This window comes from Schizosaccharomyces octosporus (genome assembly GCF_000150505.1).
Source record: "Schizosaccharomyces octosporus yFS286 unplaced genomic scaffold supercont6.3, whole genome shotgun sequence".
NCBI classification, from domain to species: Eukaryota; Fungi; Ascomycota; class Schizosaccharomycetes; order Schizosaccharomycetales; family Schizosaccharomycetaceae; genus Schizosaccharomyces; species Schizosaccharomyces octosporus.
In genome coordinates, this window is record NW_013185621.1 from 597,789 (window position 1) to 615,620 (window position 17,832).

The following is a 17,832-nucleotide window of genomic DNA, read 5'->3' on the forward strand; positions in this document are numbered from 1 at the left end:
AAATGCAAGATTCAGGTTGATTACAAGCAATTTTTCTATGTGAATAGAAGCAGAAACGAGAGACAATGAAGTCCTTTTCAAACGATGAAGAGGAAAGAAAGAAAAACGTTATACTACTAATCTAAATGTCTAAAAGTAGATGTCAAAGGAAATAAACCACCTTTATGTACAAGAAAACGGACTAAAAATGTAGAACAAAAAACGTCAATTATGAAGATTTAGTTTGAAAGAATCAGAAAAAAAGAAAGAAAAGCTCAGGATGAAGTGATTTTGGTGAAACTAGTACACCATAGAACCAGATGGTGAATGGTGAAGCAGAGAGTATGAGTGCGAGTACAATAGATATCTATGGAAATTCTCTCCTAATCGTCGCTATCATAAATAACACAAAGGTGTATTCATTTTAATACCATTTCTAATAAATTTTGTTTTTGTTTAAAGTTTTGCTGTACAAAAGAAAAAAGGGAAAATTGAAAATACATTGAGGGCACGTTGCTGCAGATACATAGCTTTCGCAGTGATAGAAAAGTCTTGAAAATAAAATGAACTAAAGGATGACATTGAAATAGGATAAAAAAGAGAAAAAAAAAATCAGTTTTATTAATCTATGAACTACGGAATTTAATTCAACATTACCCAAACCTTTATTAAAGAGAAGAAATAACGTTAGGAGGGAGGTAATGCCCATACGTTTTTAATGATTGCTGGACATTAGCACAGTAGACAGATGTGCGAGCGTCCAGAAAATCATGGATGGAAAAGCAGAACCTATTCAGAACCAACTGTGTTAGAAGGAGAAGCGGTACCGTAATAATAAAGGTTTCCTGGAGGATAGCAGAGTTCGGGATAAGGATAATATGGGTACATAGGTTGTAACATATCGGGCTGCAAACCAAAAGTAGCTGGAGGAGTGAGGGATGCCATGGAAGGATGACAAGGATAAGGTATAGAGGAATGGCTTGGGGAATTTACAGTAGGAAAGATTGCTCTGGAAGAAGGGAGGAAAGAAGGCGAAGCCATGGGATACTGATACGTAGATACAGGGTAAGCGGAATGAGGAAGGATTCGAAACTTGACACGTAGAGGTTTCTTTTGAAAGAAAGGTTGAGGTTTATGGTAAACGGCGTTGACAGCGGCTTGTTGGGAATCGAATTGCAAAAAAGCAAAGGCAGGCTTATCGGATTGACGGATGAGTTTGCAATCCAAGACCTTACCGTATTGTGAGAAAAGTTCGACGATAGAGTTGCGAGAGCAATTTTTAGAGTCCAAATGGTCGATAAAAATGGAAAAAGGGTCGATAAAAGGCACAAGGGGTTGGCAGTATGGGTAGGGAGGAGGATAGTTTGGGGAAGGGAAGGAAGGCTTGGAAGAATTGGGAGATTTGTTTATAAAGTTGGACTGGGAGTAGGGGGGGCTAGTGTAGGGAGAAGTCATGGTATTCTTCGGGGTAGACATGTCGCTGGACTCGTCGTAGTTTGTAGCAGATGTAGGGGTAGTGAGAGAAGACGAAATGGGGGTAGAAGGAGGAAAAGAAGAGACATTGGAAGAGTTTGGGAAAGTTTTGAGAGAGGAAAGTTTTCTTTGAGAATTTTGAGAGAGGGAAGCCGAGGTGGAACGGGAAGAAGAAGAAGAAGAAAAAGACTTGGAAGGACGGGTATTGGGGTGATGATGACGAAAGGAAGAATTTGGGAGTTTGTTTCGAAAGACAGATTTGGTAGAGACGTTTTCAGCCCATAGGACCTTGTACGGGGAATTTCGTAGATTTAGGAAAGCGGAGATGGCATCGTCACGATAGACAAAACGGACCAAGTAGCCGGAGGAATCTTTTGTTTTTACTTGTTCTTCGATGAGACCATAGGGTTGGAGAAGATGTTGAACGTCGGAGGAGGAAAAGTTGAAAGGATTGGAGGGATTGGCCAAGTAGATGGTACGGTTGACTTTGGCGGGCTCAATACGAATGCGACGGTCGTCGAGCAAAGCATTTTGGGCATCCTTTAAGGCAGTAGAAGCGTCATTTGCATTTGCGAATTGGACAAAGGAGTAAGAACGTTGAAGCCAATCTTTGAGAACTTTGACATGAAGCAAAGGGCCATATTTTTGAAAAAAAGTTTTGACAGAGACGGTGAGTTGAGACTCGGAGAGGGAAGAATTCAAGCTACCGACAAACAAGCATGCAATGGGCTTACCGCGTTGATTTTGGATTGTTTTGGGGTGGATGGGATCAGTGGGGTCTGGAGACAGGGGAAGAGAGTTTATTTTGGGAGAAGGGGTGGAAGTAGGAGAAGAATCCATCATGTCGAAAGAACTGAGAGAGTCAAGAAATAGGTGTAGAAAAGAAAAAGAGAAAAGTCTAACGTTTATAAAGATGTCGAAAGAAAAACAAAACGAGAGGAAAACAGACGCTACAATAGAAAAAGAAGCGATAATCAAAAAGAGAAAGAGAGAGAGAAAGAGAGAGAGAGAAAAGATAGATAGATAGATCCAAGGTATTGCAGAATACAAGAAATTTTTTTTTTGTACACAAAAATCAAAAAACAAACATAAAGAGAAACGCAGAAGCCAAACGAGAAAAAGAAGGAAAAAAGAAAAAGAAAAAGAAAAAAGAGTCAATGCAAGAGAATCCAAAGGAAAAGAAATGAATTGAACAAGAGAAAGAATGTACAGACAGAAAAGAAAAAAAATAAAAAAAGAAGCAAGAATGTATCAATCACAAACGAAGAGTACAATAATAGTACAGTAGTAAAAGGAAAGAGAGATTCTTTGTAGGGATGATTTCAAGAAATCGTAAATCAAATATTTATAAAATGGATTCTTTTTCAAAAAAAGTCGAAATAAAAAATCAAGTCGTTTGAAAAAGAAAACCAAGAAAACCGGTCTATACGGAATCAGAAAAGGAAAAACAAACAACGATGGAACCCAATTTTGTTTTTATGATGCTTCATTCAAAGAAAAGGGTCGGCCACGTTGAATCCAAACAATATACCTTTTCTTTTCTTTTCTTTTCTTTTCTTTTTTAATTCAATTCAATTCAATTCAATTCAATTCAATTTTAATAATCCGTAAGTTTTTAAACTGTTTACGAATAGTGAATTGTTCGTAAACAAACGAGAAAAAGAAAAAAGAAAAGGAAAAAGATTTTTTAAAAAAAAAATAATTAAAAGAAATTAAAAAAAAAAATTAAAATGAGAATCCAAAGTCAAGAAAAATGAAACCGACAACCAAAAAAAAAAAAGAAAAAGGAGGAATGGAAACCATTGTGGAGACGAAATCTATGTGTATATATATCTATTATATATAGAAAGATAGAAAGAAGACAGAGACACACAGAAAGACAGAGACAGAGACAGAGAGAGGAAAAACAAATAAAAAGAGGAGACGAGAGACAGGTTAGTGATAAGAAAGGAATTCTAGCCCAAAAATATCAAACCAACCAAAGATGAAAGAGGAGTTGAAAGATGATTTCGAGACAAGTAGCACAAGTTACAACAAGGTAGTTTATGAAATCAGATGAGTTGGAATATCAATGATAGACAAAGTGGAAGGGTGGAAGGAGTAAAAAGGGGACAATGGTGATAAAGTTGAGGAGGGAGTGGGAGAAGAGAGTAAAAATACAGAGAGAGAGACAGAGAGAGAGACAGAGAGAGAGAGAGAGTGTGTGTGTGTGTGTGTATGAGAGAGAGAGGAAGAGGAAGAGGTAGAGGTAGAGGGAGCATGTTTATCTTTATGTTTGTGTGTCTCTTTGTGTGTGGAAAGACGAAAAAAAAAAAAAAAAACCCCCAGACTCAAAGAGTCTAGAGCAAATTTTAGTTGAAGACTCTACGAGTCTAATTTCTGTGTCACTCTCTGTTCTAGTGAGAATGTCTCTCTTTGGAGTCAATCACTCATCGAAATTCATCATGATTACTAAACGTACAAATGATGATGATGGTAAAAAAAAAAAAAAAAAGGTATGTGTGGTGGAACAATCAGGGATAAAGATGAGGATGATGATGATGAAGTTGATGATTATGACTAGGGAACTAACAACAAGTAAAAGAAGGAAAAAAAAAAAAAAAGTAAAAAAGAGGGGTAAAGAGACAAAAAATGGATAAGATAATAAAACAATAGAATTGTATCATGGTTTGAACTTTAAAAAATTTAAACTACTATCATGAGATTCTCATATTCAAAATTTTCAACCAACAATAGTGAAATTGAAGAGGAAAAGAAAGAATGTTGGAAAAAAACAGTTTAGTTTAGTTTAATTGATTGGATTGGTTTAATTGAATGAATTCAATTGAATTCAATTACTTGCTTGTCTGCCTGCTTGTCTGCCTGCCTGTTCTGTCTTGTATGACTCTGCATCGCCTCTCCAACAGAAATGATAAACGACATTTTCAAACCCTTCACCACCACATTTGATGTTTGATTAGAAAATGAGCGAGCGAGAAAATCATCACACACCACTCCTCAACACACACAGCTTGATAAGGATATCAAGGAAAAAGATATCTCGATTTCTCTCCACCAAATTTACCCGGCCTCCCGAACCCTTGTTTTGGGGTGTTTTGTTTATTTAGACGCTCGTTGGAAATTGTAATGTACTATTTACAATGACTTTGTAATATGTTCGAGTTGTCGTTGCTATGCTATGCTATGCTATGCTATGCTATTATCTTTTGTTGAATCGTTACTTTTTAAAAATCAAGAAAACAGAATAGTGTTTTCTTTCTCTTGTATACCCTTCTTGTTGTTTTTAGTAAAATATGATTTTTTTCAATCTGTTCATATCTATAATGCGTTCTAAACTTGTTAGTGTAATGAACACGAAATATTTATTTATTTATTCTTTCTTTCTTTTTGTTTATTTCTTTTTCATTTCATTTGTATCTCTTTCTTTCATACTAGATGTCATTGAAAAATTATTTTCTTTATATAAAATAAAATTTATATAAAAAAAAATTTATGAAAAATCGAATACAACACTACATGGCAATGCTCGCTCGCTCGCTCGCTCGCTCGCTCCTGCTACACCCTTATGCTGAAGGAGACCACAAAGATTGACAAGCCTTCAATTGTTCCAAATAATAAGAACAATGGTCAAATCCATGCTGGTTCATACATTCTGCAAACGTCTTGGCCTCTCCATTACAAGCACGCTTCGATTCTTCTGCATTGGCGTCAGCAAACGCCGTCGTACTTCCAAATCCACTTTCCGCTTGAGCTGCCGTTGCATTGTTGCTCTCTTGACCTGCTGGTGCTGAACTGTTGCTACTACCACCGCCAAAGGCTCCTGTAAGCATATTTCCCATTGTATGCCCAATCGCACTACCAATACCCACACCAGCTGCCGTACTCACCATGTTGCCAAAAAAGCCCGTACCGCCCGACGATGGAATCGCCGTAGGGGGTGCTGCTGGCGTGGCCGATTGTTGTTGTGGTTGTTGTTGACTAGCGCTAGGTCCTGCGGGACGAGCTGCTGATGGCGCTGATGCCATGCTCGCTGGTGCTGCCATCGTCGATGCTGGTCTCGTGGATCCAGGTGTACGGCGTTGACTAGGGGCCGGAGCTGCTGCTGTACGTCTACGAGGCATATTCAATCCAATCTATATGTCTTGCTTGTTTTTTCTTTCTTTTTACAAATCAATCAATAGTTCTCCTTTTGTGTTTTCTTTCTTTTTCCTTCAAAACACAAAAGATTTCAATCTTCCAACCAATTTGGTAAATGGCAAATTCAACGTTTCCCTTCTTCCCTCTTGCCTTTTCTACTCGTCCTCGTTGCCTTTCCTATCCTTTCATTGGTTTCTCTAGTTTTTTCTCTCTCTCTCTCTTTCCTTCTAGGTAACACCACGCTGTTGGGTAACATTCCTCCACGAAATATGCTTTCTTCCTTCCGTTTCCAAATGAATCCAAAAATGAAAAATGGAAAAATGAAAACAAAGAATTCCTTTTTTTTTTCTCCTTTTACACACACACACACACTCTCTCTCTCTCTCTCTCTCTCTCTCTTTTCTACTCTCCTACAAACCAATTTACCGCTCTTCATAACCCATCTTCAACCCCCTTGCAGCTCCTTAACTTTATTTATCACTCGGTACTACGTTTCCTTATAATATACTAAACAACAAAAGAACGAAAAAAAAAATCACTCAAACCTCAATTTATCGATAAAACGTCCTCTTTTTTCAATTTTTCTTTCTTTTCATACTTGCAAATACCGCTTTCTGTTAAAACGTCCTATAGAATTGCTTCCCCTTTCTCTTTCTTCTCTTTCCCTTTTCCGTCCGACGGCAGTCCACCTCAATGCTCCCTGGTAGCATTACAAACATAATGTCCCAAGAGCCAACTAGGTTAAAGTTATCAATGGTAGAACTTACCGCGGAAGGAAGCGATGCTTTATGATTCGCTAATTACAACTGCCGAAAAACTTTACCAAACTTCATCCACTTCGATTGGTGTTTGCTCGCCGTGATGCTTGGTTCGTGACGTATACTTCCTCTGTCCCCACATCTTCATAAATCCCGGCCATCAAGACATCTTTCGTTTACAGAAGCATATTCCTTTTATCCTTTGCATAAACCACTTCCTTTCGCCTACCGTTCCCAAAGGTAAGTTTGCTTTCCAAGTTGCTTTTAAATTGTACAAGAAATCAGTTTCTGGTGAATTTCATGAGTCCCTTTTCCCATACAACTCGGTTTTCTTCCCGTCTTTCCTCATCCTCAAACTCCTCTTCTCCCTCCACGTACGTCTTTTTCTAAAATTTTCCTCTTTCTTTTTGGGTGTTAGTCGTCTCTTCTCTTTGAATGACGAGATCTTTCATTCTTCTTCTTTGACGCTCTTTCACTACTTCCTTATACTACTTCCTACTAAAGACTCTTTACGTACAAACAACGTTTTCCCCTTTAGAAGCATTCACACACTTTATCGAACCGCGTTTACGTTTTGTATTCGTTGTTTAAAAGAAAATACTCCTCTTTCTTTACTGATTTTCTTTGCAATTTTCTACAACGTCCTTCCTTTCTTTTCCACTAACTCGTTTTCTTCTAGGATGCTTATTTTAACCGCCCCCCGATTTATGAACAACACAAAGTTGGCCAGTACTCGTCGACTCGCCTCTTCTCTTTTCTCGCAGGCCTCTTTACGCTCCAAGCTTCCTACCACAGCTGCCGCCTCTTACTCTACCATCAAGGGTGGTTCTCTTAAAGACCGCCTCTCTGAACTCATCCCCCAAAAGCAAGAAGAAATTAAAAAGTTTCGCTCTGAACATGGTGGTGATGTTGTAGGTAACGTCACCCTCGATCAAATGTACGGTGGTGCCCGTGGCATTCGTTCTTTGGTTTGGGAAGGATCCGTCCTCGACCCTAGCGAGGGTATTCGTTTCCGTGGATATAGTATCCCCGAGTGCCAAAAGTTGTTGCCTTCTTCTCCCAACGGAAAACAACCCCTTCCTGAGTCTCTTTTCTGGCTTCTCGTCACCGGTGAGATCCCTACCCTCAGCCAGGTTCAATCTTTATCTGCCGAATGGGCTGCCCGCTCTCAGCTCCCTAAATTCGTAGAGGAACTCATCGACCGTTGCCCTCCTTCTCTTCATCCTATGGCTCAATTCTCCCTTGCCATCACCGCTCTCGAACACGACTCTGCCTTCGCCAAAGCTTATGAGCATGGTCTTAGCAAGCATGACTACTGGAAGTACACCTACGAAGACTGCATGGATCTTATTGCCAAGACTGTCCCTATTGCTGGTCGTATTTACCGCAACATTTACCGTGACGGTATTGTTGCCCCTATCCAACTTGACAAGGACCACTCTTACAACTTTGCCAATGTCTTGGGATTCGCTAACAACAGCGAGTTCGTCGAACTCATGCGTCTTTACTTATCCCTCCACTCCGATCACGAGGGTGGCAATGTCTCTGCTCACACTGGCCATCTCGTCGGTTCCGCCCTTTCTTCTCCCTTCCTCTCAATGGCTGCTTCTTTGAACGGTCTTGCTGGTCCCCTTCACGGTCTCGCCAACCAAGAGGTTTTGAGCTTCTTAAACACCATGAAGGAGGAAATCGGTGATGATTTGTCTGATGAGCGTATCAAGGGTTACTTGTGGGATCTTTTGAAGTCCGGTCGTGTTGTCCCCGGTTACGGACACGCTGTTCTTCGCAAGACTGATCCTCGTTACACCGCTCAACGTGAATTTGCCCAAGAGTATCTCCCCAAGGATCCCATGTTCCAGCTTGTAAGCCGTCTTTACGAAGTTGTTCCCTCTGTCTTGACCGAACACGGAAAGACCAAGAATCCCTTCCCTAACGTTGACTCTCACTCTGGTATCCTCCTTCAATACTACGGCTTGAAGGAGCAAAACTTCTACACCGTTTTGTTTGGTGTTTCTCGTACCTTGGGTGTTGCTTCTCAATTGATCTGGGACCGTGCTCTTGGTTTCCCCATCGAGCGTCCCAAGTCTTTCTCTACCGAAGCTTTAAAAAAGCTTGTTAATGCTAAGTAATGACGATATGGGTAAATAGGGTGTTTCTTTTGTATACCATCAATTCTTGATTAGAAAATGACTAGTTCTAAGTTATTATTACGTTTTTCTTTGTTGAATGTACAATTCGAAACAGGTGATTTCATTTACAGATTTTTAAATTATCTCTTTTTTTTTTACTCATATATATTTACATGTCAAAACTATATAGTGAATATATTAAAAAAGTTTAATAGAAAATGTAAGACACACATAGTCAGACAAAAACCATCTCTCATCGGTTTTTATCCCGGCTTAATTGGTGTTTTGTTTTTCTACATCTATGCAGTGTACCAAAAATCAAAGCAACTGCTCATTTTAGTTACACGTGGATTCACAAAGCCAAAATTTTAAGTCTTACAAAGACCAACTTTTGACTTTCAATCGTGTTGCATAGGTCCTTTTGGTTGAAACAAATTGAAACACAATGAATTTTATGTAACTTCAGCAGCAACAGTCACGTTTCGTTATATCATTCTTTTTGTTTACATTTTTAAATCTCCTTGAAAAATAAAATTAAGAAAAAAAAAATAAGAAATAAGAGTGCAAACCAAAAGCTGAAAGATGAAATACGCTTTACGATCGTATTAAAGACAAAACCAATGGTGTACATTATACGACATGAATTAATGGAGAACGGTTTCTGTAATTGTTCAAACAATAGGATTCTAACCCATACACGATAAACACAATAAACCGCCAAAATGCTCAATGATTTTTAACCTAGTTTTTGATTTCGCTTAAATTCGTCACTCCGTTAGAGGAAGCTACTTATGAATATGTATCTATACAAATGTCTTGCAAAGTTCTAGCGTAGCGTTTTTGATGAAAAGAAAGTAAAATACCATACAATACAAGTCTTTCCTGAAATCGTTGAGTACTCGCTCAAGTTTACTGTCGGTTCACTGCGAGTGTCTTGGTTGTATATGATAATTTAATGAAAATTGTTTCTTTTAAAGAAAACATACTGTAGAACAAACCGATGTTTACTTGATATATACGTGGAATGAATAACACACACACACTCTCTCTCTCTTTATTTTTATTTTTATTTTTATTTTTTGTTTTACTTTTTGAATTAGTTGCTTGTTTATTTGTGCGTTTAAAAAGAATACTTTGAAGTAACGGATATCTTACATGAGTAGTAACATATATCATTCTAAATTTCAGATATTCTACATAGTTAAAAATCTCCAAATCGATCCAGAGTTTTCTTTGTGCGAGCGTATATAATTTTATAAACTATTAAAAAATGAAAATGTTGAAACAGATAAACAAAATCATTTGGGTAGAATTATATTTGTTACACTTTGCTTGAATGAAATGTGTATGCTGTAACTTACGTAAATGAGCACTCGTCGCGTTCAATTTCTAACACCAACCAACATCGACGCGAAAATTTGTCAAACTGTATAAAATCAGAAGTCATTGAAGAAGAATTGAAGTCTTACTCATTTCATTTCAAGCATGATTCGTGAAGCTACCCATGTTAATGTAAAACACGAGTACGAAGGGCATTTGAGAGGCCTGTTGAGGAGGCGTAACTCTATGAAACGGCCTATGATTCAACTTAAATGTGAAGCTGAAACATCGAAAAAAAAACCAGCACAAGAATATACTATCCAAGTTGTCAAACAAATGCGTAGCGAGTTAAACAACATGTTAAGAACAATTACAGAGGCAATTACTCAGCAGTTAACTTTAAACCGACAAGTCCATTTGGATGGAGTTAATCAATTACAGAAAACGCTTCTTTCAGTATTAAAGCCGTTCGAACAATTAGACTTACTGACATTAAATATGGTCGCGGTCAACTACTCTTTGAAAGATATTTACTCTTCTTGGGATGATATGTGTTCATTTCTAACGGTGTATTATTCTACAATTACTTTATATGAAAGGGTTGAAATGTTTATGAGAAAAGGACTGGAACTAGTTGATCAGCTGTACGATCTCTTATACTTTCAAACAACTTTGCAATTCGCAATGGCTCGTGTTCCTTTTTCAATAACTGGTCTCCAAAACTTAAACCTTCTGGTTTCTACACTCCAGAAACAAGCCATCAGCTTAAGTTCCACTGCAACAGCATTGATTCCTTTACAAGAGGAACTTGAACAAGTCAATTATTATCACAAATGCTGGCAACGAGTACACACGGTTCTTACCATCTTTTCAGAACCTCATCGCCTGCCAAAACACGTTCGGAGCGAAATTGCTTCTTGGTTTCAAAATATGCCCAACTGTTATCCTAAGCAACTTATTTTGCTGAGCCTATGCCTGTAACCTTTACGATTGTTCAAAAAGATAAACCCAACTCTAGTGGGAATTATAATTAAATACATGTCAAATACCATACAAATTACAATACACACAATAACATAACTAACGTATATACATTATGCGAACAGTATTAAATAAAAGTACATTACCTTTGCAATTTTGCATAACTTGAAGGCTTCAGTTTTTGCTTCAGAGCTCTTCCACTCCAAACAGGTAAGAGGCTGATAAATAATATAAGAGCTGACACCCAGTAAAACTTGAGTCCCAGAAAAAATTTCAAGTCTATTTGTTAGCAAAATTTAATTTCTAAAATTGGCACTTACCAAAATAATCAGTCAAGAAAGGAACGCTCAGGGTATAGATCATTAGACTTAGCATTTCTGACATAACTATTGTTTGATCCCTATAATCGTCAACATCACTTCTTCTTGCAAATGACAAAGTCTTACCATCTGTTGATCTGCAGTGCTACCATAATTAGCTCGTTTAATATTAGACAGGAGAAACAAACAGCTAGCATTTCACCTTCGACGTCAAATCCGACGAGTACGTAAGTAATCACTTGTATTATTACACCTTAAAATCAGTTAGTAACAAAACCAATTTTGGACACATACCTTGATAAATACTGATTAACACGCAAGACATAAACGATTTAATAGAAAAGCATTTATCTTCCCTCATCTCTTTGTAAAGCTCCGGAAATAGAAACACTAATTTTTCACTCACATCTCTATCATAAACAATGGAGAAAACCGGTAACATCGTATACATCGTGGAGTACCCAACCAACAACAGTCCTTGAAACAAAGCGATGGGCTCAAAATTCGATATTATACTGTACACAACCTGACAAATGGAAATAATTAAGCCTCGGTGAATAACGAACATTGCCAACTTCGATGTTTGTTTGTAGCTTATACGACCATGCCATAAGAGTAAACGAGCAATGTGGCTAAATTCTTTTATGCTATAGTCAGCAGCTAGACTGGCCTGTTGACCCTCTTTACCAACTACACCGACACCGATATTTGCAACTTGAATCATCCCGACATCGTTACCTCCATCACCAATACAACAAACAGAAGCAGATTTCTTCTTCTGAATCAGACGCGTCATGTTTGCTTTTTGGGTAGGCGTACATCTGCAAATTACCACACAAGATAGGTTAGAGATTGCTTCTATGAATTCATCTTTCAAATATCCGACACAGAACTCCATGGATTCTCCGTCTATTATGAGACAGCTATCTGGTTTCCCAGCTAGTATCATTAACTGGCTCTGCGCGTCCTCTCGAGAATTGAGCTTAGCAATAGTATGAATGTACTGACCTCGAGAAACAAGCCTTGATGATATGGCTATACATCTAGCAGTTTCTACCTTATCTCCCGTAAGCATCCAAACATGTATACCCGCATTTCTAAGTAATTCTAGTGTTACCTTGACATCCTTTTGGAGTTTGTCTTCAACACCAGTAAGCCCAAGCAAATCCATGTCGTTCTCCAAATACTTTGAAACGACTCCTTCCATCTTCTTATCTCTTGATCCAGAGAAAGAAACGCTTGCTTCAGCATAAACAGTAGCAAATGTATTATATTCTTCATTAGTCAAGTCTTTTTTTGCGACTACCAATGTTCGAAGCCCTTCCCTGGCCATGTTTCCACATTCTTCATCAAGCCAGAAGCTTGGACTTATGAATTGCTGCATAACAGAATCCGCGCCTTTAAGGTAAAACGTAATTTGCCCTTCTGGTGAACGGACGACGATTCCCATTCTCTTCGTTTCAGATTTGAATGGAAAAAGTTGTAAAATCTCGTAAGAAGATGTATTAATGGTTATACTTGTTCGATTACGATGTGTCAAGACCAAGCCCATGCTACTTGTCCATCGTACTATTGCAACCTCGTCAGGACTTGCGGCTTGGAAACTGACGGAGCCATCAGTAGTCTCAGATGGAGTTACGTTATGGCATAAGGAAAGCGCTAGAACGGTTTCCCGGACAAGGTCTTTGGTATCATCACTCAATGGAATATGAGCCGTGGATTCGTTCACACAAGCCTGAACAACATCCATTGATTCGTTGGAAAACCCGACGACTCCCAACTGCAGTTTTTTTAATTCCATTTCGTTTTGCGTTAAAGTACCCGTTTTGTCTGTTAACAAGTACTCAATTCTACCAAGTTCTTCCGGAATATTACTACTGCGCACAACAACATCAGGTAAATTAGGATCCGCTTCGGTATGTTTAGAATGAACAATTTTAGCGATATCTAGATTCACACGTAAATTTATTGGAATAATGCTCGAAAACAATATCAAGTATCTGAAGATTGCAATGTACCAATTTTCTCGTATTCCATGGCTGAATGTGAGTATTACGGAAAGTGCAAGAACGATCATGCAAAGAATTTTAGAATAAAAGTTAATTTCTTTCTCAAGCAAGCCAACTTTTGTTTTAGCTTTTGAACTATTCAAGGATTGACGGGTATCTTTGCCAGTATAAATGACAACACCATAAACCGCTTCACTGGCTAACACGGTATTCGCCCAAAGTGTATTATCCACAGTAAGTGGTCTTCTATTATCATTTAAAGTAAAGGTACCATAAAAGTGATGGACAGACTTGATTGGGGAATCTGCATGAATGATTCCATGCGAATACTGATTTGAGCAGGGTATTCGAAGTTTCCAATCAGTTTCTCCATCAAGCTGATCTGTCCGAATAAAAGCTTCGTTTCCAACAGATGTGTGCATAAGAACCATATCTGCGGGTACTCTTTGATCCTTTGATATGAGCACTACATCACCTACCTGAATATTCTGAGCTGTGCAGGGATTGTTGTTAACGATATATATTTCATTGTTAGCATATGAATCCCTTCTTCGCCGTTTTAAATCATCGATAGCTTCTTTTGTCAGCGTGATCATCAACACAAAAATCAAAGGAGCGATATAAGTTGATAGGTACCCAATTTTTAAAGGAGGGATAAGCTGTGATAAAGAAACCAATAGAAAGTACATGTTATAAAAATAGCGAAACTGTTCGAATAGACATTTGGGAAGAAAGCTAAAAGCATCATATTTCGTATTTGTCACGGCATTGGTGCCGTGGAGAGGATTAGGACGTCCTACTTCTATCATTCGAAAGCCAGATTCAAAATTGGCATCCATATCCTGTTGAGAATCCTCATGTATTGAAATTAAGGAGTCGGCTTCCTCCCTGTCGTAGGAATGTCTGGCTTCTCCCAACGACACAGAAGAACCACGATTTCTTTCTCTTGAATTGGAAAGAACCTTTAGAGGTATAATGGAATTCTTTTCGCCATTTTCCTGAAGCCAACTCTTCATCCTCAATTGAACGCCATTCAGTCTCGGCTTCATATTAATATGGCGGTAAAGTCTTTAATAGACGTTCAATTATGGCTGCTTTTTACTATATTTTTTCTTTTTATAGTGAGGAACTTGAACTCTCAACGTCCACCTAGAATGTTTATTTCTTTATGAGGATAAAATATTCGCATTGGATATGTTCAGGTGAAACACATCTATATTATACTACACCAATACTATTACGATTCGAAGACATGTTGGAGTAAACAAATCAATTTATAATTATCATTTAAATATCTGTGAAAACTCTCTACATATCTATTGATTAGTTATTGATTTTGTACGACGGCCGATTAAGTGGATTACGATAAAACGAATTTGCATTTCTACCTACTTTCGAAGCTTTATATTATATGTCAGACTTGGTTTTCTAAAAAAACCTAACTTGGTGTTTGTAAGTAATAGCCAAGAATGGAAGGAATGAGTTGAACAATGAACTATTTTCAAAATAAAGAGAAGACTTTATTATTGTTTGAGACTGCAAATTATTTATTTGCTACATCTCTGCGGTTGTACAGCGATGAAATGTTTGTTTTGATATTTTAAAGAAGAATGTAAACAAACAAACCATATGTGAATGTTTATTCTTTCGAGTAAAATAATTATAAGACGCTTAATAACAATTATACCGTCAATAAGTTAATTCCTCCTAATCAACAATATTTTTTTTTACTGCTTTATGCTAAATAAGCTCAAAACTTCTGATTGCGAAAATGGAGAAATCAGCGAGCTCTCTGAATGCAGGGTTTGCGGAAATCCAAAAGCTACTTTCACTGGTTCAGAAGCAAACTAATCAGGAATTGACACAGGTTTACAAGAAGTGTGAAGGCCAAGAGTCGTTGCTTTTGGATTTGGCGAATGGCATCCAAGCTTACTTCTCAATAATTGATACACAGCAACGAAAGTTGGAAGCTGTGTACGAAACGCAACTCCTGATTCTCGAGGAAAATAATCATGCTAGTAAAAGCTTTGAATCTTATAAAAATGATGTTCGTTTATCAAAAAGTAGAATTGAACAAGTTTTGGACAAAATAGTGGATTTTTTGTCTTGGCCTTCTTTTTCGGACAACAGAACGGCGACTAGTGATTCTGACGAGTTGCTTCAGGAACAATCTCTGGACTCATCCTCGGAAACACAAAGAGGGCAAACAAGCGAGACTCATGATCTTGGATATCGTAGACAACAAGACAATGAGGAGACTTCTTCTGCTGAATGCAATAGTCAAGAATCAAGCCCTTTTAAACAAAACCTTAGAGTTACCTCTCCTGTGCAAGAAACGATACCTTTTCATGATAACGTTTCTTTGTACAGAATTCCTCAACGTGGATTTCAATCCATTAATTTCTTTCACCTAAATGATTCGCCGAAACAGAAGTCTGATGGGCCGACAGGAAATGTCTGCTTGTTTCCAAGTACAGATAATGGAGATAATACTCGAGAGTTTTCTTCCTTCTTCAAATCTGACGATCCTAATCCCTTCTCAAGTTCCAAAAAGGTTATGAAAAATGACGAGTATGTACATAAAAGTACACCAAAGATTAAGCAGCATGACATAACGACACTTTCCTCTGATAACTCTATAAACCTGTCATCGAATTTCGATCTTTCTAAAAATAAGATTCGTGAGCGAGAAGTGAATGCAAACGAAGGCTTGACAAAAAAACAGCAAGTGCAAGGAATTCAAACGAAAAATCCTGAACCTAAGAATTTGGTATACGAAAAATCACCGAAACTTGAACAAACCGTTAATTATGCTCGCCTAGCACGGTCCGTTTCTTTTCTCTCTTTGAAAGACAAAAAGAATAAAGAGTCGAAAAAGAAAAAGAAACCGTTAGAAAATAACAACTATGGAAACTCAAATCGTATCTCCGGATATATTGGTACAAACAATTATGATGAAGGATTCCTGAGCCCTTCCAGGGATTACAAAATGCATTCATCAACAATGAAACCAAGCCAGAAGCTAATTGCCATTGACAAAGAAAACCAGCGTGTTCGAAATCCGAAAGTACGAAACAGCGTATCAAAAACTTCGAATAAATTTCTTCACGCTAATGATAATATTAAGTGTTGCTTCACTAATGAAAATCCCCATGATCACAATGAAGACGATAAAATAAAAGAAAGCACTATTAACTTAAGCCGAGGGCAAGTTAATAGTTCTCCTCAACAATCATATCCTGCAAATGCGAACAACCGAAAGCATATGTTTACACTTGATTTTAATGATTGGCATACTTAGTTGTATTTACGTTTGAACATGATTCTTGAATTTATTAGGCGGAATATCCATCATTGTTGAGAGCACACATACGTCCTTTTGTTTACACTTCGAATCATACTTCACATACTATCCGATAAAAGTTATGCAATTTTCTTTGCTTTTCTTTGTATAATGAAAAAAAAAACAAACGGATTTATTGTTTTACGTATTTCATATGTTGTACGATATTACTAGTGCAAAGCGATATACTCATATACTTATTATATATATTAGAGAATTGCTACGTCAAGTCAAAGTATTTATGTGTAAGAAACGCATAGCAATAAATATCTATCAAGCAAACCCATATATAAGGTTGAGATTAGTTTTTTCATTATCTTCTTGTTTTTTTATCTAAACTAAAATGTATGCAAGTCTGGGACAAGCGATACAGGAAAACTGCGGAATTGAATATGTTCAAAGAACAATTACAGAAGATCGTAATACTTTGAACACTCCTGATGCGGTAAGAGAATTTTATAGATATAATACCAATTGTATTTGATTTAGTTCTTTCAATACGACTGAAATTTCATCAGATTGCTAACCTGGTTGATTAAAGGATAAACGAACGCCGTTTCATTGGGCTTGTTCTATGGGAAAACTGGACATAGCTGAATATCTTTTAAAACAAGTGGATATTAAAGCAGATGAAAAAGACGAAGCTGGTTGGACTCCTCTCATGGTTGCTATCTGCAACAAGGCCATTCCTGATTCATTCATTGAGACCCTTATGGAACGCTCTGATGTCAATATAGAGACAACTACTCGCGGAGGACAAACGTGTCTTCATTATGCCTCTGGAAAAGGTCGACTTAATATTGTTCAAAAGCTTTGCGAGCGTAGCCCCCGCTTAATAAGAACGAGGGATCTCCAAGGACAACAACCGCTGCACCGGGCAGCCGCAGTAGGCAACTCCAATGTCGTAAAATATCTTCTTTCTCAAAAATGTCCGTTGAATGCTTCTGACTCGTTTGGCTTTACCGCTCTTCATTTTGCTTTAGCAGAGGGTCACCCAGACATTGCTATTGATTTAATAAAGTCTAATGCCGATACTCTACGCACTGACAAAGAAGGTCATACAGCTTTGGATGTCTGTATGGATCGTAGCATTCGACAGGAATTTATCGGAAGATGCAAGCAAGAAGGACTGGACTTATAGGATATTTGGAACAACCAACGTGAGCACAATTAAATGTTTCGCTGCATCCAAACACCAACCCGGAATAAAAAACATTAATGCACCACTAATTTCTATTTTATTACTAAACAATCTGCTTTCTATATCTAGAAAAAGAAAGCTTCTGAGTAATGTCTAAAATCGCATTTTATTTGTGGGGATGCAACAATAAAGTTGTCAATAAGCTTCAAAAAATTAAAAAATATATATAGTTTTGAATAAAA

At 37.6% G+C, this 17,832-nt stretch overlaps 7 protein-coding genes across 7 annotated transcripts; 4 read left to right on the top strand and 3 right to left on the bottom strand.

The window, feature by feature from the left end:
• Nucleotides 1-536: 536 nt before the first annotated feature.
• On the bottom strand, nt 537-3,012 carry SOCG_04287 (RNA-binding protein M). Its single transcript, XM_013165129.1, has one exon. It carries the CDS (start codon nt 2,293-2,295, stop codon nt 769-771), a length of 1,527 nt encoding a protein of 508 aa, XP_013020583.1. The 5' UTR covers nt 2,296-3,012; the 3' UTR covers nt 537-768.
• Nucleotides 3,013-4,796: 1,784 nt separating this feature from the next.
• On the bottom strand, nt 4,797-5,815 carry SOCG_04286 (CHCH domain-containing protein). The gene has a single exon (XM_013165128.1). The coding sequence runs from the start codon at nt 5,571-5,573 to the stop codon at nt 5,016-5,018; it is 558 nt and encodes a 185-aa protein (XP_013020582.1). The 5' UTR covers nt 5,574-5,815; the 3' UTR covers nt 4,797-5,015.
• Nucleotides 5,816-6,545: 730 nt separating this feature from the next.
• On the top strand, nt 6,546-8,476 carry SOCG_04285 (citrate synthase Cit1; the record flags this gene model as incomplete). Its single annotated transcript, XM_013165127.1, has 2 exons — nt 6,546-6,587; nt 7,027-8,476. The coding sequence occupies exon 2, from the start codon at nt 7,028-7,030 to the stop codon at nt 8,474-8,476; it is 1,449 nt and encodes a 482-aa protein (XP_013020581.1). The 5' UTR covers nt 6,546-6,587; nt 7,027.
• Nucleotides 8,477-9,911: 1,435 nt separating this feature from the next.
• SOCG_04284 (uncharacterized protein) lies at nt 9,912-10,948 on the top strand. The gene has a single exon (XM_013165126.1). The coding sequence runs from the start codon at nt 9,962-9,964 to the stop codon at nt 10,775-10,777; it is 816 nt and encodes a 271-aa protein (XP_013020580.1). The 5' UTR covers nt 9,912-9,961; the 3' UTR covers nt 10,778-10,948.
• SOCG_04283 (P-type ATPase) lies at nt 10,872-14,328 on the bottom strand. The gene is made up of 4 exons (XM_013165125.1): nt 11,392-14,328; nt 11,224-11,350; nt 11,098-11,177; nt 10,872-11,056 (listed from the first exon to the last, which is right to left on the bottom strand). The coding sequence occupies exons 1-4, from the start codon at nt 14,153-14,155 to the stop codon at nt 10,920-10,922; spliced, it is 3,108 nt and encodes a 1,035-aa protein (XP_013020579.1). The 5' UTR covers nt 14,156-14,328; the 3' UTR covers nt 10,872-10,919.
• Nucleotides 14,329-14,877: 549 nt separating this feature from the next.
• Nucleotides 14,878-16,407, top strand: SOCG_04282 (uncharacterized protein; the record flags this gene model as incomplete). Its single annotated transcript, XM_013165124.1, has 1 exon — nt 14,878-16,407. The coding sequence occupies one exon, from the start codon at nt 14,878-14,880 to the stop codon at nt 16,405-16,407; it is 1,530 nt and encodes a 509-aa protein (XP_013020578.1).
• Nucleotides 16,408-16,792: 385 nt separating this feature from the next.
• SOCG_04281 (proteasome regulatory particle) lies at nt 16,793-17,590 on the top strand (the record flags this gene model as incomplete). The annotated part of the gene is made up of 2 exons (XM_013165123.1): nt 16,793-16,894; nt 16,991-17,590. 2 exons carry the CDS (start codon nt 16,793-16,795, stop codon nt 17,588-17,590), a joined length of 702 nt encoding a protein of 233 aa, XP_013020577.1.
• Nucleotides 17,591-17,832: the final 242 nt, after the last annotated feature.

Coding starts and splice junctions, on each gene's coding strand:
- SOCG_04287 (XM_013165129.1), bottom strand. CDS start 2,295: ATGATGGATTCTTCTCCTACTTCCACCCCTTCTCCCAAAATAAACTCT.
- SOCG_04286 (XM_013165128.1), bottom strand. CDS start 5,573: ATGCCTCGTAGACGTACAGCAGCAGCTCCGGCCCCTAGTCAACGCCGT.
- SOCG_04284 (XM_013165126.1), top strand. CDS start 9,962: ATGATTCGTGAAGCTACCCATGTTAATGTAAAACACGAGTACGAAGGG.
- SOCG_04283 (XM_013165125.1), bottom strand. CDS start 14,155: ATGAAGCCGAGACTGAATGGCGTTCAATTGAGGATGAAGAGTTGGCTT. Junction 11,351..11,391: donor GTTAATCAGTATTTATCAAG/GTATGTGTCCAA, acceptor ACTGATTTTAAG/GTGTAATAATACAAGTGATT. Junction 11,178..11,223: donor GCACTGCAGATCAACAGATG/GTAAGACTTTGT, acceptor TGACGATTATAG/GGATCAAACAATAGTTATGT.